The following is a 16177-nucleotide window of genomic DNA, read 5'->3' on the forward strand; positions in this document are numbered from 1 at the left end:
CATTGGTCATGACCATGGCCAAGAAAGAAGACACGATCAACATGGAACAACCAACAAACTGGATGGAACCAACACAAACGCCCCGGCGGAGGACGTCATCGCCAAGCCCCAGAGATCTGGAGCAGCGACAGGCTTAACCAATCACAGCTGATCAATGCACAAGGCTGACAGGGGTCTCCGCGCCCCACTTTCCACAACCGGCAATGAGCCCTCTCAGAGGGCGGCAGCCCCTGGGTCAACTTCACAGCCTCATCTTGACATTTCCCCCCATGGGCTCAGTCGTGTATTTGCCAGATTTGAGCTCTTTCCAATGGGAAACACCACGTTGTTGAGAGATTATGTCCAAGATCCACCAAACTCACAGACTACCCAAGTCAAGGAATGTGTGTTGACAACTCCGACCCCGGCCTGACAGTGCTAGTGAGGGAGGATGACAAAGCACCACGGCCGAGCTGGCTGCCTGCCCGACTCCCGGGAGACCTGCTAACTGCGCCGCCAACACAGAACTTGGTTGGGCCAACTGTCAGGTGTAGACGTAGAATACACACGGTGCTTCTGCTCTTCCATGTTTTCGAGTCCATGGTCCGAACGGAGGTCCAGCACCACTCCGGTCTCACACACCGCGGGCTGGTCTGCCCAACCTTACGGTCCCGGACACGGGAGAGCTCCCATCCACCCTCAGGCCAATCTCCGAGACCCCTTCCAGCATAACGGTCTCCACTGCCCATCCAACTGTGGTCATTCTACGGGCAGCCCAGCTCAGGGCGCCACGGGCGGTCGTTGGGAGCCAGGAGCAGCAAAGATGTCGTCCTAGCTCCACAGCACTCATATACATCTCAGACGTCCCTCCTGCCACATCTCTTGCCGCTTGTCATGTATAAACCAACCGCTTCCCGAGCCTTGGCCATCCACGCTTGATCTCCTCTATTCCAACTCTGTTTCCATCGCCGTCACCGGCAAGGCCCCCGGGAATCCTCGCTCCTCCTCCAAGCGCTGAACTGCCCTCCCCTTGAGCAACACCCCGCAACGAACTCGCTCGCCGCGCGCCTCCCACCCACCATCGGACAATTGAGCAGGCTGTGCCGACGACGACGACGACGGCGACAACAACAACAACATGAGGGCCTCCGTCTCGCTCGCGGCCCTAGTCGCCTCAACGGCGCTGGCCGCCAACATCCCCACGTGGTTTGGGGGCCGCCGGGACCTCTTGGAAGATAGGACAGGTGGAAAGAAGAAGCCGGTCACAACGGTCTCTGAAGATGACTGTGAGACCATTACCACGGTTGTCACGAAGACCTACACGACGGAGTGCGAGGTCACCTCCACCGTGACCAAGCCCGGCCGCACCTACACCACCACCTTTACCGAGACGAGCACCATCCGGACCGTTGTGCCTACCACGATCGTCATCACCCATACCCTAGAGCCTGTCACAAAAACGAAGGATGAAGGTATGTCGAAGGCTGGGAGGCGCACAAAGGTTCGCGAGCAAAGAACCCGCCGAGCTGACAGCGCCCGCTAGTGGTTTACACGACCAGCACCGAGGAGTGTGTCGTCACCGAGACAACGGTTGTGGACGGATCGACGGTGGAGATCACTTATACGTCAACGTCGACCGTGGTTACGCAGGTGCAGCAGACAGAGACGGTCTACACGACTTCCGTAGCTACCGAGTACGAGACGACGGATGTGTACACGACGGTGAGTGTCCTCTTGCATCTTCTAGAACAACAATGGCTGACCAAAAATCCCCTCCTCCCCCTCTCCGCAGATCACCTGCCCGGTGACCACTTACACGACCGTCATTGAGGGTTCTACCATCAAGATCACCGAGACGGACACGTACGCCCTTCCTCCTCTCTTTATTTTTACAAAACCTCCCTTCTCTTGATCCGTGTTTCTTTATGCTGACCATGCGATGAACAGAATCACCCTGACCAACACCGCCGTCCACACCGTCTCCGAAATCATCGAAGTCACCTACACCGAACGCATCCCCACAACCGTCAGCGTCGACGTCACCAGCCAAGAGACCGTCACCCACCACTCGACCGTCGTCGTCTCCGAGCCCACCACCGTCTACCGGTCGGGCACGCCCCGGCCCCCGACAACGGTCGTCATCCCCACGTCCGTTACCGTCGACGCCGGCGGCCCTGGCCCGACCCGCGGCCCGGATCGCGTCGAGGATGGCGAGGATGACGACGAAGGCGAAGGCGAGGGCGAGGGCGAGGGCGAAGGTGAAGGTGAGGGTGAAGACGAGAACGAGGATCACAGCGAGTGCCACAGGAGTTGCGGCGGGGACACGCAGCACCCGGGACCTACGACTTCGGCTTCGGAGAGCGCCTCGACGCCGTCTCCATCCAAGACCTCTGGGTCCGGTTCGGCGACCAGCACCACTCGGATCCCGACAGCCAGGCCGATTGTTACCGCGGCCGCGGGCCATGTTGGGCCGGCGGGACGGGTGGTGGTGTTGGCGGCCGGCGTGGCGGGGGTCATGGTCTTGCTTTGAGGACCATGGCCCGGGCGGTCCCTCTGTTGATCAAGTTGCTTTTGCGTTTCTGGTTTATTTCCCCCGTCATATCCCCCCCCGCCTCGGTGACACGCATCGCAGTACACGCACGGCACGGTTCGCATCCCGTTTTGGGTTGTTGCATATCCACGGTCATTTTTTGTTTTGTTTCTTTTCTTCTTCTGGTACGGTTCTGTCTTCCGGGCATAGACATACTGGCTGGCCGGACAGCCTGGGATTAGGTTCGGTTTTGGGGGGAAGATGGAAAAAGGTTGGGGCGTCTCGAGAGGGGGCTGAGGGGTGAGATGAGCTGAAGGAGACCAGATCCCGTCGCTAGCTCCGGGAGACGGTGTAATGTTTCGTGTGTACATACCCATGACTCTAGGGCTTTTATAGAATGGAAGTTGCTTGGTTTGGGTCTTGACCTTCTTCAAGCCATGGTTCCACGGCGTGCTTCAATTCCTGGTTGTGATCCAGTTCAAGGGCCGTGTAGGCAGAGACCTATGAGGATGCCCAAGAGATCCGAGAGGCTGAAGGCTTGCACCTGCCTTCCATACGCGATCGCGTCTTCCATTAGACTTGGGCTCCCCTCCCTTCCTTCCACCTGGCAATGGGAGATCGAGCTGGTCTCCTTCCGCCGCATTTCATGCCTGAATGCTACCGGCATTCCGGAAACTCTCCATGGAAAAGCCTCCCTACGGTACAGGTAACCAGAACCGGGTCTACTCTTTCTTTTTTTTTAACGTCCAAGCCCTGTGCCCCATCTTGTAAAGCGTCCCCCGACCTGAACCTGGAAAGCTGGAGTGTCCTCGGCTCTCTTGTAAACTTCCAACCACGCCACAGGATCTCGCGGTTTCTCCAAGGGTGACATTGCTTCGAAGTACCCTATCGAACCACATTGAACCCATGCTGCTCACCACCGTCGGCAAGGCCTTTGCGGCAAGCTACATGGCCATCCTGGCAGCGACCCGAGCCTCCCCTACGCCAATGGATCTTGAGAAATGCGACGAGGAGAAGGACCTGGTTCCTGTACGCGTTCGAGATCTTGGCACAAGAAGCCGTCTAGAGCTGCATGCTTGAGCCGTTCGCCTGACTTATGTTTCCCTTTCTCACCAGGTTCTCATCTGCAACGAGGATAAGGGACGCGGGTGGTGCGACGAGAGCCTCCGCGAAGTCCACAAGTGCTACGACCTCCCGGACAGGGTGTACCACAACATGGCCTGGTTCATCGTCCAGAAGGACGGGTACAACTGTTGGGTCTTCCGGTGAGTCGTGCCATCTCTGACCCGGCTTCGTAGTATTGCACATACACGCGCGCGCGGAGGGGAAGAGAGGCAGAGATAGAGAAATGCTAACCATCCCTGACATACAGGGATATGTGCGAAGACATCTGGTACTGCGACTTAAAATGGCCCTGTGCTGTAGCAGGCCCTGTCAACGCCAGCGCGGGCCTGGGATATGCCCCGGGTGAGTACGGTTGGAGTGACAACGCTTCGTCCTTCACCTGTATTCCAAAGGGCGATCTGGGCGTCGTATTTGGATTGAGAACGGTTCTCTAAGCCCCTGGACGCCGGTGTAATGTAGGGTCTGGGGAGAAGATCTGGAGGAATGGAAAAGTCCCCGGGGGTTGAGACCAAAGGATACACGCCCATGAATGCGTTGTTAGTTAACTTATAGCGAGTGACAATATGCCGGCCTAGCTGGGTGCCTTGAGTCGTGGAATGGAAGAGACCTACTCTCAGACCTGATGAGATTGTGCCCATCATTGGGAAGATGAAAGGAGTCTCGATGCTTCTTCCCACAGCTCTGTCTGGGACGTCTCCGAGGATCCCAAGAGCCAGTGGACACCAGAAGGAAAGCCCACCAGACGATGCTGCCGATTCTCTTTTTTCCATTCTGCCCTCTTCTTTCCAAGAAGACGACTGTACCACAATCTGGTACCGAGAGAAACGGGAGCGAGGTACTCGGGCAACCTTGGCTGTCCCCTCCTATTCTTCCCTCTGACCACACCACACACAACCTTCGACTCTTGGGCCCGTTGGACACTCTCCTACAAAATACTCTCACACAGCCACCTGCTTCTCAACAGGCCCGCATACCTTCTCGGAGCCTCACCATCGCAAACGCCGCTACCATGTTCCCTGGAATCACCACCAAAAGCTTGGTCGCTGCCTGTCTGGCAGCCCTTGTCCAGGCCTCGCCGGCGTTTCTGGACCTGAGCCAGCGCGACAACCACGAAGCTGGGCCCACCGTCCTCGTAAGTTCTTTGCAAGACGTTTTCCCCAACGACAATCATGCGTCTGCTCGAAGCATACCTGTTGACCGCAAGCCACCCCCCCTCCCCGCCAGATCAACATGTGCACCAAGCCGCAAGGCCAAGGCATCTGCCTGCGCGAGGAATACAACGTCGGAGAGTGCTACAACGTCAAGGCCTTCTTGTTTTTGAACACGGCCACGTTTGACATCCTGAGCGAGGAGCCCTGCCAATGCCGGCTGTATTCGTGCGTCTCCTCCCTCTTTCCCCTCGCCCGCGCGGCCTCTGCTTGCTTTGAAGCCTCGTGTGCCTCTCATCCTGGCGAGGAGAGCAGACCGTTTGCTCGGCCAAAAAAAAAAAAGAAAAAAAAAAAAAAACATGCTAACTGCCGCCAACCCGCAGAAACCCATGCAAGTTCAGAGTGTGCTTTTCTGACGACCACTGTACCTTCGGCCCGGTGACGGCGAAGACCCCGGAACGGTTGGACCTGGGCCTGGTGGGCTGGGAGCACCGTGTCGTCTCGTTTCGGTGCAACAACGCAACGGCCGGGCTCAACTAGGCTACACTCATGGCTGAGGGGCACTGGAGGACTGAGCTGTGTGGTGAGACGGCGAGGGCTGACGCAACCATGGACTCGGCGTTGAGCTGACAGAGGAGCTGGGCTCACTCGAGGAGACAGTGGTGTTGCTCGGGGTGAAGTCGTAGGTAGTGAAGTTTGGGTTATATTAGTGGTTTCATTCTGCCAGAAGACAAGTTAAGCTACTCATGCCGACGAGCAATCCCACAACAAGGACATGGATCACTGGCATCCGCCCAAAAGGAAAGAAAAAAAAAGACTGACGACAACGACCTGAGTGATCTTGTCCAATTCGAACGTGTGGTTGCAATGGCTTGAGTTGCGACCACCAGCACTTTTCTGCCTACCGAGCCCCCCTTTCCTTGAATCCCGTACATACAATCCTCATCATATCCACATGACAATGAAAAGAACTAGGATTCGAAACCCGCGCCAGTTTCCCTGCTCGTACGCCCCGAGATCCCTGTCATAAACACTTTGCAACATGCTAGCCGACACATTACACTTGAGGTACCGTACCTTGGTTCCTTGCCATTCCTTCTTCTTCTTCTCTCCAAGTTCCTTCTTCCTCCGCTCACCAGCCCCCCTTACTCTCTCTCTCTCTCTCTCTCTCTCTCCTGAACCTCCCAGAATCAATCATCCCCAAACCCGTTCTCCTCCCTCTTCGCGGCCGCCTCCGCTTCCGCCTCCCTCTTGATCCTTACGTACGCCAGCTTTTCGAACCGGCTCAGCGCCCTCCACCAGTGCTGGCCGGCCTCGTGCTCCGCGATGCGCTCCAGCAGGTCCGCCGTGCGGAACCGCACCTCCTTGTCCTTGTGGAACAGGCCCAGGGCGACGTAGAAGAGGCCCGCCTGGGACTCGGGCGCCACGCTGAGGAGGAGGCAGATGTCGTCGTACGAGCGGACGTGCCGCGCCATGGCCTCGTAGATTTCGCGCGACTGCTGGGGCGTCAGGCGCTGGGTGCGGAGCCGGTCGTGCAGGTGGGCGAGGTCGAGGTTTCGTAGCGGCCGGAGGGCGCGTTGGCGGTTGACGTCCTGCGGCCGGCACCCCCCCGGTCAGCTCTCTCTCCCTCTCTCTCTCTCTCTCTTTCGATGCGCGGGCGGTGGAGCAAAAGGGAGGTGTGCGTTTCGGGGCAGGCTTACCTGGATGAAGCTGTAGTAGCTCCTCGTGTTCCTCCACCCTTCGATCCTCGTCACGTTCCCCGCCAGCTCCCTCGCCTTGGTGGCCTCGTCGACCCAGACGTACCCGTGCCCCGAGGCGCTGCCGAGGCTGGGATCGATGGCGTCCGGCCCGTTGTACAGCGCGCTCTGGCCGTACACGCTCTCCTCGAACGCCGCGGCGATGCGCGTGAACTTGAGCACCCAGGCCCGCCACTTGGCGCGGATCGCCCGCTCGCCGGCGCGCGACGCGATGGCGCGCAGGATGTCGGCCATGAAGGCGGCGTCGCCCGTGAGGTCGTTGGTGGAGCCCGACGAGGACGACGACGACGACGAGGACGATGACGACCCGGACCCGGCCCCGCCCGACGAGAGGTTGACGAGGCTGGCGTAGGCCGGGTTTTGCTGCTGAAAGTAGACGAGGCCCTCGGTGATGGGGGCCGGCTCGATCTTGCTGCTGATGCGCATCTTGCCGCTGCGCAGGTCGCACAGCAGGTCCCACCACTCGGGCTTCTCGTCGAAGCGCGGGTTGGTGACGCCGGCGATGAACCCGGGCACCTTGAGCAGGTCGTCGACCTTGGTGAGGTCGGTGTAGGGGAAGGCGTAGCGCGTGAACCCCCGCAGGATGCCGCCCGAGGCGAGGGCGCAGGCGGCGAGCACGGCCTCGGCGACCTCGCTGGCGGCCATGTTGTGGCCGAGGAAGACGATGCGCTTCTGGGTGAGCAGGGCGTTGACGAGCACGATGATGGGGTGGGTGGTGGGCCCGTTGGTGGTGAGGTGCGGGTGGGGGGGAAGGTCTGGGGGGATTTGGCGTGCGGGTCCGAAAAGGTTTGGATGAGCTTGACGAGGGAGAAGTCGCCGACGATCTCGGGCATGACGGCCACGGGCACCTTGATGGGGATGGGGATGCCCTTGTAGATGACCTTGCTCTCGAACTCGTGCGTGTCGCGAGGCACCACGTAGGTGGCGTGGCCCTCGATGTGGGCCTTGGATCCCGAGCGGAAGATGCCCGGCCTCTGCGGCGGCCCTCCGCTGGCGTCGAGCGGCTGGATCACGTCGGCGCTGCTCATCTCGGCGATGCGCGCCTCGATCATCTGCTCAAACTTTTCGACAAACAGGTCCTTGTTCTCGCTGGCCTGCAACAAGGTCCGCTCGAGGTGGTTGAGCTTGGGCATGAGGGACAGATCCATCTCGTTGACGGCGTTGTACAGCATGGCGAGGGTCTCGGGCACGGGCGCCTTGAAGTACTCTTCCAGCGCGAGGAGCAGCAGGGGCTGGCGCGAGGAGGCCTCTGGGTCAGCAATTCTTGCGGCCAAACGCGCGAAGCGCCACGGGGGTTGGGGGTTGGGGGGGGGGGGGGGGGCGGGAACAACCCACCTTGTAGATGTGCAAGAAAGGGTGCCGCGTGCAGATGGCCATGGCCTTGACCACGGCGCCACGCTTGACCGTCTTGTCCGGCTTGTTGTTGACGAGGCTGAGCACGTAGATCAGGGGCGGCCCTTGGTCGAGCTCCGACTCGGAGTCGGTTGACTCGTCGTCCCAGTCGTCGTCGTCGTCGTCGTCGTCGTCCAGGCCGCCGTCCACGCCATCCTCGTCATCCGACTCGTGGATGATGCCCTTGGCGCGGTCGCGGCGCCGGTTGCGCCGGGCCCTCCTCTCCTCCTTGGCCTGCCGTTCCGCCTCGTCCTCTTCCTGGCTGCTATCCTTGTGCAGGAAGAAGATGGTCCAGTCCTGGTTCCGAACGTGGACCTGGTCCGGGAGCATGAGCTCGGCCAGCATGTGCTCGTCGCCCGTGATGGCGACGGGATACTGGTGCTCCATGACGGGCCCGCGATCGATGTCGAAGGACGCCACGAGTATGTACTCGACGTGGTTCTCGGTGCTGCCCCGCGGGTATTGGGAGCGCAGCTTTCGGGGCCGACGGGCCGGCGAGTGGGAGGAGGCGGCGGCGGAGTGGCTGTAGCGAAGGTGGGCGCTGGCCGAGTGCGTGCTCTGCTGGGACGAGGCGACGGTTCGCGTGGAGGGCGCCTTGCCCCTGGAGCTCGGGTCCGAGATCCGGTCCATGTTGGCGGCGGGAGGCTGCGCGGAGGCGATGGGAAGGTGTCGTGCTCGGTGATATCTGGCGACGGGAGGGTGCTTGGGTTGAGGGTGCAGCTGTCATATCATGCCAATGGCTGCCGATAACTGTCCGGGTCGCGTATGCACGGGCTGCAGGGCTATGCACGGGGAACATCCGGTGCTCGAGAGGCAAGGAGGCAGGGTGTCAAGGTGTCGACGGCGCAGGCTGGTTCGTCCAGGCTCCTCGAGGACGGCTCGGTTGCCATATATTCTAATACACGATGGTCGCGATATGCGGATGCGGAGGTTCTGGGTTCTGGGTTCTGGGTGCTGAAGGGGGCTCGGAGGGGTCAAGTCATCTGGTGGTGAAGGTGAGTCAGGAGGCACGTTGGCTCTCTGCCCGAGATGGGACGGCGGACTGGTGAGCCGGACACCCTAATTAATCGTTAGATATAGCTCATCAGCTCCCCGACCAGAGCAGAGAACCGTGCCGTTGATCCACGTCAATCCACGTCAACCCGAGTCCGCAACCCACGGGCGACGGACGGACCCGATCAAGGCACCGTGCTCGTGCTCCCGCGCTGCCTGTCCGCCTCCCGATGGAAGAGGCCCGACGGGATTGGGAGAGCGACTGTGGCTGAAGGCGAAATCTGGCCAGAACGGCTTTGAATCTCGATCGCCCGTGACACAACGCAACGCGCCAAAACGCCGTGTCTGACTGACCCTGGTTTCCTTTCCCGAGGTCAAGGCCGCCCCCCCTTTTTCCCTCTTTTGGCGTTTGGCGTCTTCAGGACTGGGGTGGTTTCCGCTCCAGGGATTGGCGACAGGACAGCCCCCGCTAACCACCCAAGTGAGGGGCACTGGGCGCTGGGGATGAATGGGATGCAGCCCCTGTTGGGCTGCTGCTGGTCGCCGTCGCCGCCGGGTCCCGCGTCCTTGGAACATGCATGCCGGGGACCCACCCGCTTACAGCTTTCAGCCGCGCCCGCGACGCCGCGATCTCAAGCGGGGGTGCATGCGCAAGCCACACCTCTCACCCTGTGCGGCCTGTGCGGAACCGGGGGAGGGTCCAGATGTGGCTGCTGCATCCCGACCTTGTTGCCCGGTCGAGTTGTTTACATACTTTCCCAGAAGAGAGACAGGGCGAACCATGCACCTTGGGGTCCGGCTCGACGCCAGCACCCGCACCCAGAAACCAACCACGTTGTTGATAACGACACAAGACGATCCGTATACTTTTTTTTGTCTACCTAGAACGATCCGATCTGCGCTGGCGCTGCTTGCTGTGCGTGCGTGAAGAACGGACGCTCCGACGGTGGAATCCTCTTTTGCTCGGAAGCATCAACAGCCAACCCGTTACAGCACGGTCCGGTCCGATATCAAGCTATCGGCGCGGCTGACGCTTCCCGCCCATTCTCCGTTGGCATCCATCCTCCCCAACACCGCCGTCGCCATGGTGAGATTCTCTTCAACGACCCAGAACGCACCAGCTCTTTGCATGCTCACCCGTCGCAGTCGATGCCGCCGCCGCTCTACAAGCCGTCCCCGGTGCGCTCGTCGCCGTTTATGCGCCCGAAGTCCCCAGCCTCGGTGGCCCCGCTCCGTCAGACAACGCCGTCGAGCTCTCCGACCAAGCACGCAAGCAGCCCGATCCCGCCGTCCCATGGCTTCCCGACGCCGCGCGGGCGCGTCACCGTCGAAGATGCCCCCGAGTCCACAACCTCATCGCCGCCACGAATCACGGGAACGACGACGCACGGCTTCCCGCTCCGGCCCACCCCCCGGCCGATGTCTTCTTCGGGGGGCGGCGTCGCGCCCCACGGCAACGCGCTGTCCAAGCTGCAGCCCTCGCAGGTGCGGGCCATGCGCGAGGCGTTCCAGATCCTGGATCGGGACAGCGACGGCATGGTGAACAGGGAGGATGTGGTGGACATGCTGAACCAGCTAGGTACGTACGTTCGGGTGATGGGAGGCGGCCATGCCGCCGCGATGGCCCGGCTCCATGGAACCGTCTATCTAACAGCTTCCGCGCGCGTCCCAGGCCTCCCGTCGACGCCGGCCGATGTCGCGCACTTCTTCCCCCCGTCCTCGCCCTCCACCATCACCATGGCCGTGTTCCTCAACTCCATAGCGTCCTCGCTCGTCGAGCTCTCCCCGTCCGCGGAGCTCCTCAACGCCTTCTCGGCCTTTGACGACGACGACAGCGGTCAGATCGACGTGGCCGAGCTGCGCGACGCGCTGCTGCACACGGCGCCCGAGCCCGGGCAGGACAAGCTGACGGCGCTGGACGTTGAGAAGGTGATTGCGGGGTTCACCGGGCGGAGGGCGTTTGGCAGAAGCAACACGGTGTTGGGGTCTGCCACGAAACGGGGGGAGGTGTTTCGGTATCAAGAGTTTGTCAACACGATCAACGGGGCCAATGGGGCGGGGGACAAGGCTGGGGAGGGGGCGGAAGGGGCATGATTTTCATTGTTACTGGTCCGTACCGCACCCCGCTCTCTGCTTCCTCTGAATTGCCTGGAACGCACTCGTCGTCATCCAGGCAGGGCGCGAATGAGAGGACGGACGGATGAGCGGGTGAGGGTGGAAGGGAGGAGGGGGGGAGAGGCGGTTTGGATGATCAAGGCACGCAAACGCAGAGACGCATCATGACAGGACGGCAAAGTAACGTTTGGCGCAGGATGTAACGGTTAACATGCATGTTTGAACCTATCAATTCTGGATGGTTTCGAAGGGGGCGTCGCACGTCGCAATATTGCCGGGTGGCTGGCGAACTGGCCAGGCTCGTATCGTGGGTTGGCTGGTCGGCGGCGAGAAAAGGACGAATGGACGAATGGTGACGGCTTGTGCTAGGCTCGGCGCCTGTTCTGTTGCCACGGAGAAACCCCGGGCTGTCCTGTACGCAGTAGGTACTGTGTGCTTGCAGGTCACTAGCCCGCATGGATCTGGCCCTGCCTTGTGCCGGGGGCGGGGGGGCCGGGGGGGAGGAGGTTGGTGAACTTCAACAAACGTATTTGACTGGTGGGCTCTTGGGGGTATGTAACGTATTTGTATTTGGCTCCGAGGAGGCGACCATGCATCATCGTTTTGTTTGTCCGTGTCCGTGGATCGGAGCTCTCATAGGTACCTATAGTACCTTACTATGGTAGTAGGTATCAGCGGAACACTCGAGGATGGGGCAGATCAACCGCCATTCATTCTTTCGTTCTTCTTGCCCGATAACCCTTCCAGGTTGTGGACCGCTGTCGCAACGATTCTGGAGGCACTGCGGCCCACCGAACCTTCCAGAACCGGAGTCTCCCAGCCCCCCCCCCCCCCCCCCCCTCCTCCCTTCTACTGCGTGCACCTACGCAGTACTGCGTAGTAGTAGGTAGACACCGCTTATGTACCTTGGGTTGATAGGATACGGATCGTACGATACGGTACCGTAACAAACGTACCTAGCGCTGGCTTTTTTGGCATTGTCCGCCTGGTCGAACGGAGCTTAGGTGGCCCGGACAGCTCCCACCCCCCCTGGCCTTGGTCGGTAACGTTCGTTGTTACGTAGTTTTTTTGGTGCGAGACGTCCCCCAAGGCCAAACCTAACGACACGACAGGCTCCGGATCCCGCACCGCCGTCCCCGGCCACGCCTACCAAGGCCTTTGGTCAGGGCCATCACCACCGGACCCTTTTGGGGTGCCGGCATTCTGACGAATGGACTGCCGTTGCATGTCAATTTCCAGAGCAACGGAAACGTAACGGGATCTCGGCCCAGCCCGACAATTGTTTGAAAATCCAAAAGCAAAGACGGGGGGCCCGGGGAGGCCAACACAGCCTGGCTCTGCGGCTTAGGTACCTGGGTGACCCGGGGCCATCCAAAAAAAAAGAAAAGAAAAAAAAAAAGCCATGGATTTGAGGACTCCTGGTCATCATCCATCTTGAACTGCCCGGCCGCCGCCTTTTTGCTTTCCAGCTTCTTGTTACAGGCTGCTCTGCTCTGCTCCGTTCCACCTCACCTCCCAAGGTCCATCAGGTCCATCCATCCATCCGGGATCCATTCGCCTCTCTCAGTTTCCTCCCTGTTTCCGTCTCCCCCAACTTTTTTCCTCGCAGGTTTTTTTTTTTTTTTTTTTTTTTGCCCGCCTTCCAGTCTCGGTCAAACTCGAGCATCCCCAACTCCCGCTCCCGCCCCCCTTTCCCCCCGTCCCACTACGCACGAGGGACCCCCTTTGTCTCGGTTTCTTTTGTCTTCTTCCTCCCTCCTGGCTCCAGGGCAAGAGAAAGAGAGAGAGAGAGAGAGAGAGAGAAAACAAAAGGACAAAAAAAAAAAAAACCCTAGCAGACCTATCGTTGTCAAGATCGCAGCCAAAAAAAACCCGGGATAGCCCGGCTCTTGGACCTCGCGCAGTCCACCCCCAAAGGTTATGCATTCTCAGGGATACCGATACCTACGCAGCCAGACCTTGCACGAGCCACGCCGCTGCAGCGATTAGGCACACTGTGACGTGACGGAAGGGCGTCGGCACGCTTCGGTGGCCGTCGGTGGCAGTTCGTTGGCGGGACCAGCCGCATTGTAACAATCGGGAACCCGGAACCAAGTCTTAGGTTTCTCGCAAATGAAGTTTTTCTCCAAAATATCGCCAAAACCACCCAGGTCGGCCGACGGCGACGACGATAACAACAGCAACAACAACATCGATCCGTACTCGCCCTACCCGGATTGTCCACCGCCCCCCTACTCCGAGACGCCTTTGGAGCAGCCCCCCTCGCCCACCAAATCGCCCGTCAAACCCTCGGGGTCTCGTTCCCCCAGGAAACCCGCTTCTGCGTCGTCCTCGCGCCCCGCGTCGCCCTCCCTCCGGCCCTTTGCGCGAACCTCGAGCGACCTCAACACCTCCCCTCGCCGCAAAAAGATCGACCCCGAGACCCATCCCCTCAACCTCCCTCCGGAACAACGCAAGCGCTGGTCCGAGCTGTCCGCCATGAGCGCTCGCAACTCGATGGACGCTGACAAGGACCACGCGAGCGGCGGCGTGCCCGCCTCGCCGAACCCCCCTCCTCCCCCTCCTTTCTCGCAGCCGCCGTCCTCCCAGCCCCAGCCCCAGCCCCAGCCGCGGGCGGCAAATCCCTCACAACCCACCAACGCCTACACGGTCCCCGTCACCAACGGCGTCGCCAACCCTCCTCCCGCTGCCCCAACCAACGGCGCCGCCGACGCTGACGGGCCGGTCCCGCCCCCGCCCCCTCACCGGTCGAACCCCTCCAGCCCCGTGCAGTCGGACGCCGACCAGGCCGAGGCGTTCAAGAATGAGGGCAACAAATTCTTCAAGGCCGGCGATTACACGCATGCCATCGAGTTCTACACCAAAGGTGAGTGGACGTGACCCGTCGGCCGATTTTCTTGTTTTTTTTTTGTTTCACCTTGTCGCACCATCTTGGCCTCCGTCGCGAGAACCTCCCGGCTAACGAACCGCTCCTCCGCCTTCCCCCCCCGGTCCCCCGCCCCGTAGCCGTTGCTCTCATGCCTGACTCGCCTACCTACCTGGGCAATCGGGCCGCCGCTTTCATGTCGGCCGGCAAGTACAACGACGCCCTCGAGGACTGCAAGCGGGCCGCCAGCCTCGACCCCTCCAACGCCAAGATCCTCCTCCGGCTGGCCCGCATCTACACCAACCTCGGCCTGCCGGAGGAGGCCGTCGCCACCTTCGGCCGCATGAGCCCGCCGCCGTCCGCCAAGGACATGGCTCCGGCCAAGGAGATGCTCCGGCACGTCCGCGCCGCGCAGTCGGCCCTCAAGGACGGCACGTCCGCCTCCATGGTTCTCTATCCGCTCGACCAGGCCGAGAGGCTGCTCGGGCCGAACGCCCTCAAGCCGCGCAAGTGGCAGCTCATGCGCGGCGAGGCGCTGCTCAAGATGGGCGACGCCAACTCGCTCGGCGAGGTGCAAAACATCGCCATGTCGCTGCTGCGGTTCAACAGCCAGGACCCGGAGGCCCTGGTGCTGCGCGGCCGGGCGCTCTACTGCCAGGGCGAGAACGACAAGGCGGTGCAGCACTTCCGCAAGGCGCTGAGCTGCGACCCGGATTTCCGCGACGCCATCAAGTGGCTGCGCACCGTGCAGAAGCTGGACCGCATGAAGGAGGAGGGCAACCAGCAGTACAAGGCCGGCCAGTGGCAGGCGGCGCTTGACCTGTACACCCAAGCGCTCGGCGTCGACCCGGCCAACCGCGGCACCAACTCCAAGATCCTCCAGAACCGCGCCCTGTGCCGCATCAAGCTCAAGCAGTACGACGAGGCCATCGCCGACTGCGAAAAGGCCATCCAGCTCGACCCGCAGTACCTCAAGGCGCGCAAGACCAAGGCCAACGCGCTGGGCCTGGCCGGCAAGTGGGAGGCCGCCGTGCGCGAGTGGAAGTCGATCCAGGAGCTGGATCCCGAGGACCGCACCATCATCAGGGAGGTGCGCAAGGCCGAGCTCGAGCTCAAAAAGTCCCTGAGGAAGGACTACTACAAGATCCTGGGCATCGAGCAGAACGCCACCGACACCGAGATCAAGAAGGCCTACCGCAAGCTCGCCATCATTCACCATCCGGACAAGAACCCCGGCGATCCGAATGCCGAGGCGCGCTTCAAGGACATCAGCGAGGCGTACGAGACGCTGATTGATCCTCAGTATGTTTTTTTTTCTTCATTTTTGCCCTCCCTTTCTTTTTGTTTCTTTGTGTGCGTCCCGCAGCGAGCTAACAACCTCCTAGGAAACGCCAACGCTACGACAGCGGCGTCGACCTCCAAGACCCGTCCGACATGTTTGGCGGCGGCGGCGGCGGTCCCGGCATGGCGGGCATCGACCCAGAGATGCTGTTCAGCATGTTTGGCGGTGCGGGCGGCTTCCACGGCGGAGCCGGGCCAAGCTTCTCGTTTGATCCTCGCGGCGGTCCTCGCGGTCGCGGCGGCGGTGGATTCCCTGGAGGGTTCCATTTCTCGTGACAAGAGGATGACGAGGCAGAGGCTGGTGGTTCGTGGTATTCCGACAGCGACGACGACGATGAGCATGGGGAATGGGATGATGGTGATGACGTTGACGTTGACGATGACGATGAGCATGAGCATGAGGACGATGAAGAAAACGAGGAGAAGGAGGAGGAGGAGGAGGAGGAGGAGGAGGAGGAGAAGAACGGCGGCGGCGGCGGTGACCATGGCCGCGGCCACGGCCGCATCCCTCGGGAAAAAGAGCGCCGTCGCCCGGGCCGCCGACCCTTTGACGGGGCGCGCGTCAAGGCGGCGTGGCGCGCCGACGCCGACGAGGCGCGGGACCAGCGGCTCAGCCAGCTGCGGCGGTTTTGGCTGTTCGTCGTCGCCGCCGTCGTGCTCTTGCCTCTGTACGCCCTGGGCGTGCTGGTGTTTGGCGCGGCCGTCGTGTATGTCGGTCGGCGGGTGCTGAGGGGCGTTGTTGACGCCCGAGCTCGAGGCCGCGGCCAAGGCCGGGTTCGTTAGCTTGGGGAGGGGGGGGGCGAGCGAGATCAGCAGCCAAATATGCAGCATCGCTCTCGTCATTGTCGTCAATCTTTGGAGGGAAGTGGATGGTGGGAGTCCTTTGTTTGTTTGTTCGTCTGTCCGTCCGTCTGCCCGTTGTCGTGGGTCA

General features: G+C 61.2%; 4 protein-coding genes across 4 annotated transcripts; 3 read left to right on the plus strand and 1 right to left on the minus strand.

Moving 5' to 3' along the window:
* Positions 1 to 1117: 1117 nt before the first annotated feature.
* On the plus strand, positions 1118 to 2509 carry VTJ83DRAFT_1241 (uncharacterized protein; the record flags this gene model as incomplete). Its single annotated transcript, XM_071007379.1, has 4 exons — positions 1118 to 1451; positions 1523 to 1701; positions 1772 to 1842; positions 1927 to 2509. 4 exons carry the CDS (start codon positions 1118 to 1120, stop codon positions 2507 to 2509), a joined length of 1167 nt encoding a protein of 388 aa, XP_070870594.1.
* Positions 2510 to 5972: 3463 nt separating this feature from the next.
* Positions 5973 to 8561, minus strand: VTJ83DRAFT_1242 (uncharacterized protein; the record flags this gene model as incomplete). The annotated part of the gene is made up of 4 exons (XM_071007380.1): positions 5973 to 6374; positions 6483 to 7173; positions 7233 to 7771; positions 7875 to 8561. 4 exons carry the CDS (start codon positions 8559 to 8561, stop codon positions 5973 to 5975), a joined length of 2319 nt encoding a protein of 772 aa, XP_070870595.1.
* A 1447-nt stretch (positions 8562 to 10008) lies between these two features.
* VTJ83DRAFT_1243 (uncharacterized protein) lies at positions 10009 to 11018 on the plus strand (the record flags this gene model as incomplete). The annotated part of the gene is made up of 3 exons (XM_071007381.1): positions 10009 to 10011; positions 10071 to 10503; positions 10597 to 11018. The coding sequence occupies 3 exons, from the start codon at positions 10009 to 10011 to the stop codon at positions 11016 to 11018; spliced, it is 858 nt and encodes a 285-aa protein (XP_070870596.1).
* Positions 11019 to 13151: 2133 nt separating this feature from the next.
* Positions 13152 to 15522, plus strand: VTJ83DRAFT_1244 (uncharacterized protein; the record flags this gene model as incomplete). Its single annotated transcript, XM_071007382.1, has 3 exons — positions 13152 to 13905; positions 14046 to 15207; positions 15291 to 15522. The coding sequence occupies 3 exons, from the start codon at positions 13152 to 13154 to the stop codon at positions 15520 to 15522; spliced, it is 2148 nt and encodes a 715-aa protein (XP_070870597.1).
* Between the last annotated feature and the right edge of the window lie 655 nt (positions 15523 to 16177).

The sequence above is a fragment of the Remersonia thermophila genome, chromosome 1 (assembly GCF_042764415.1).
Source record: "Remersonia thermophila strain ATCC 22073 chromosome 1, whole genome shotgun sequence".
Taxonomy (NCBI): Eukaryota; Fungi; Ascomycota; class Sordariomycetes; order Sordariales; family Chaetomiaceae; genus Remersonia; species Remersonia thermophila.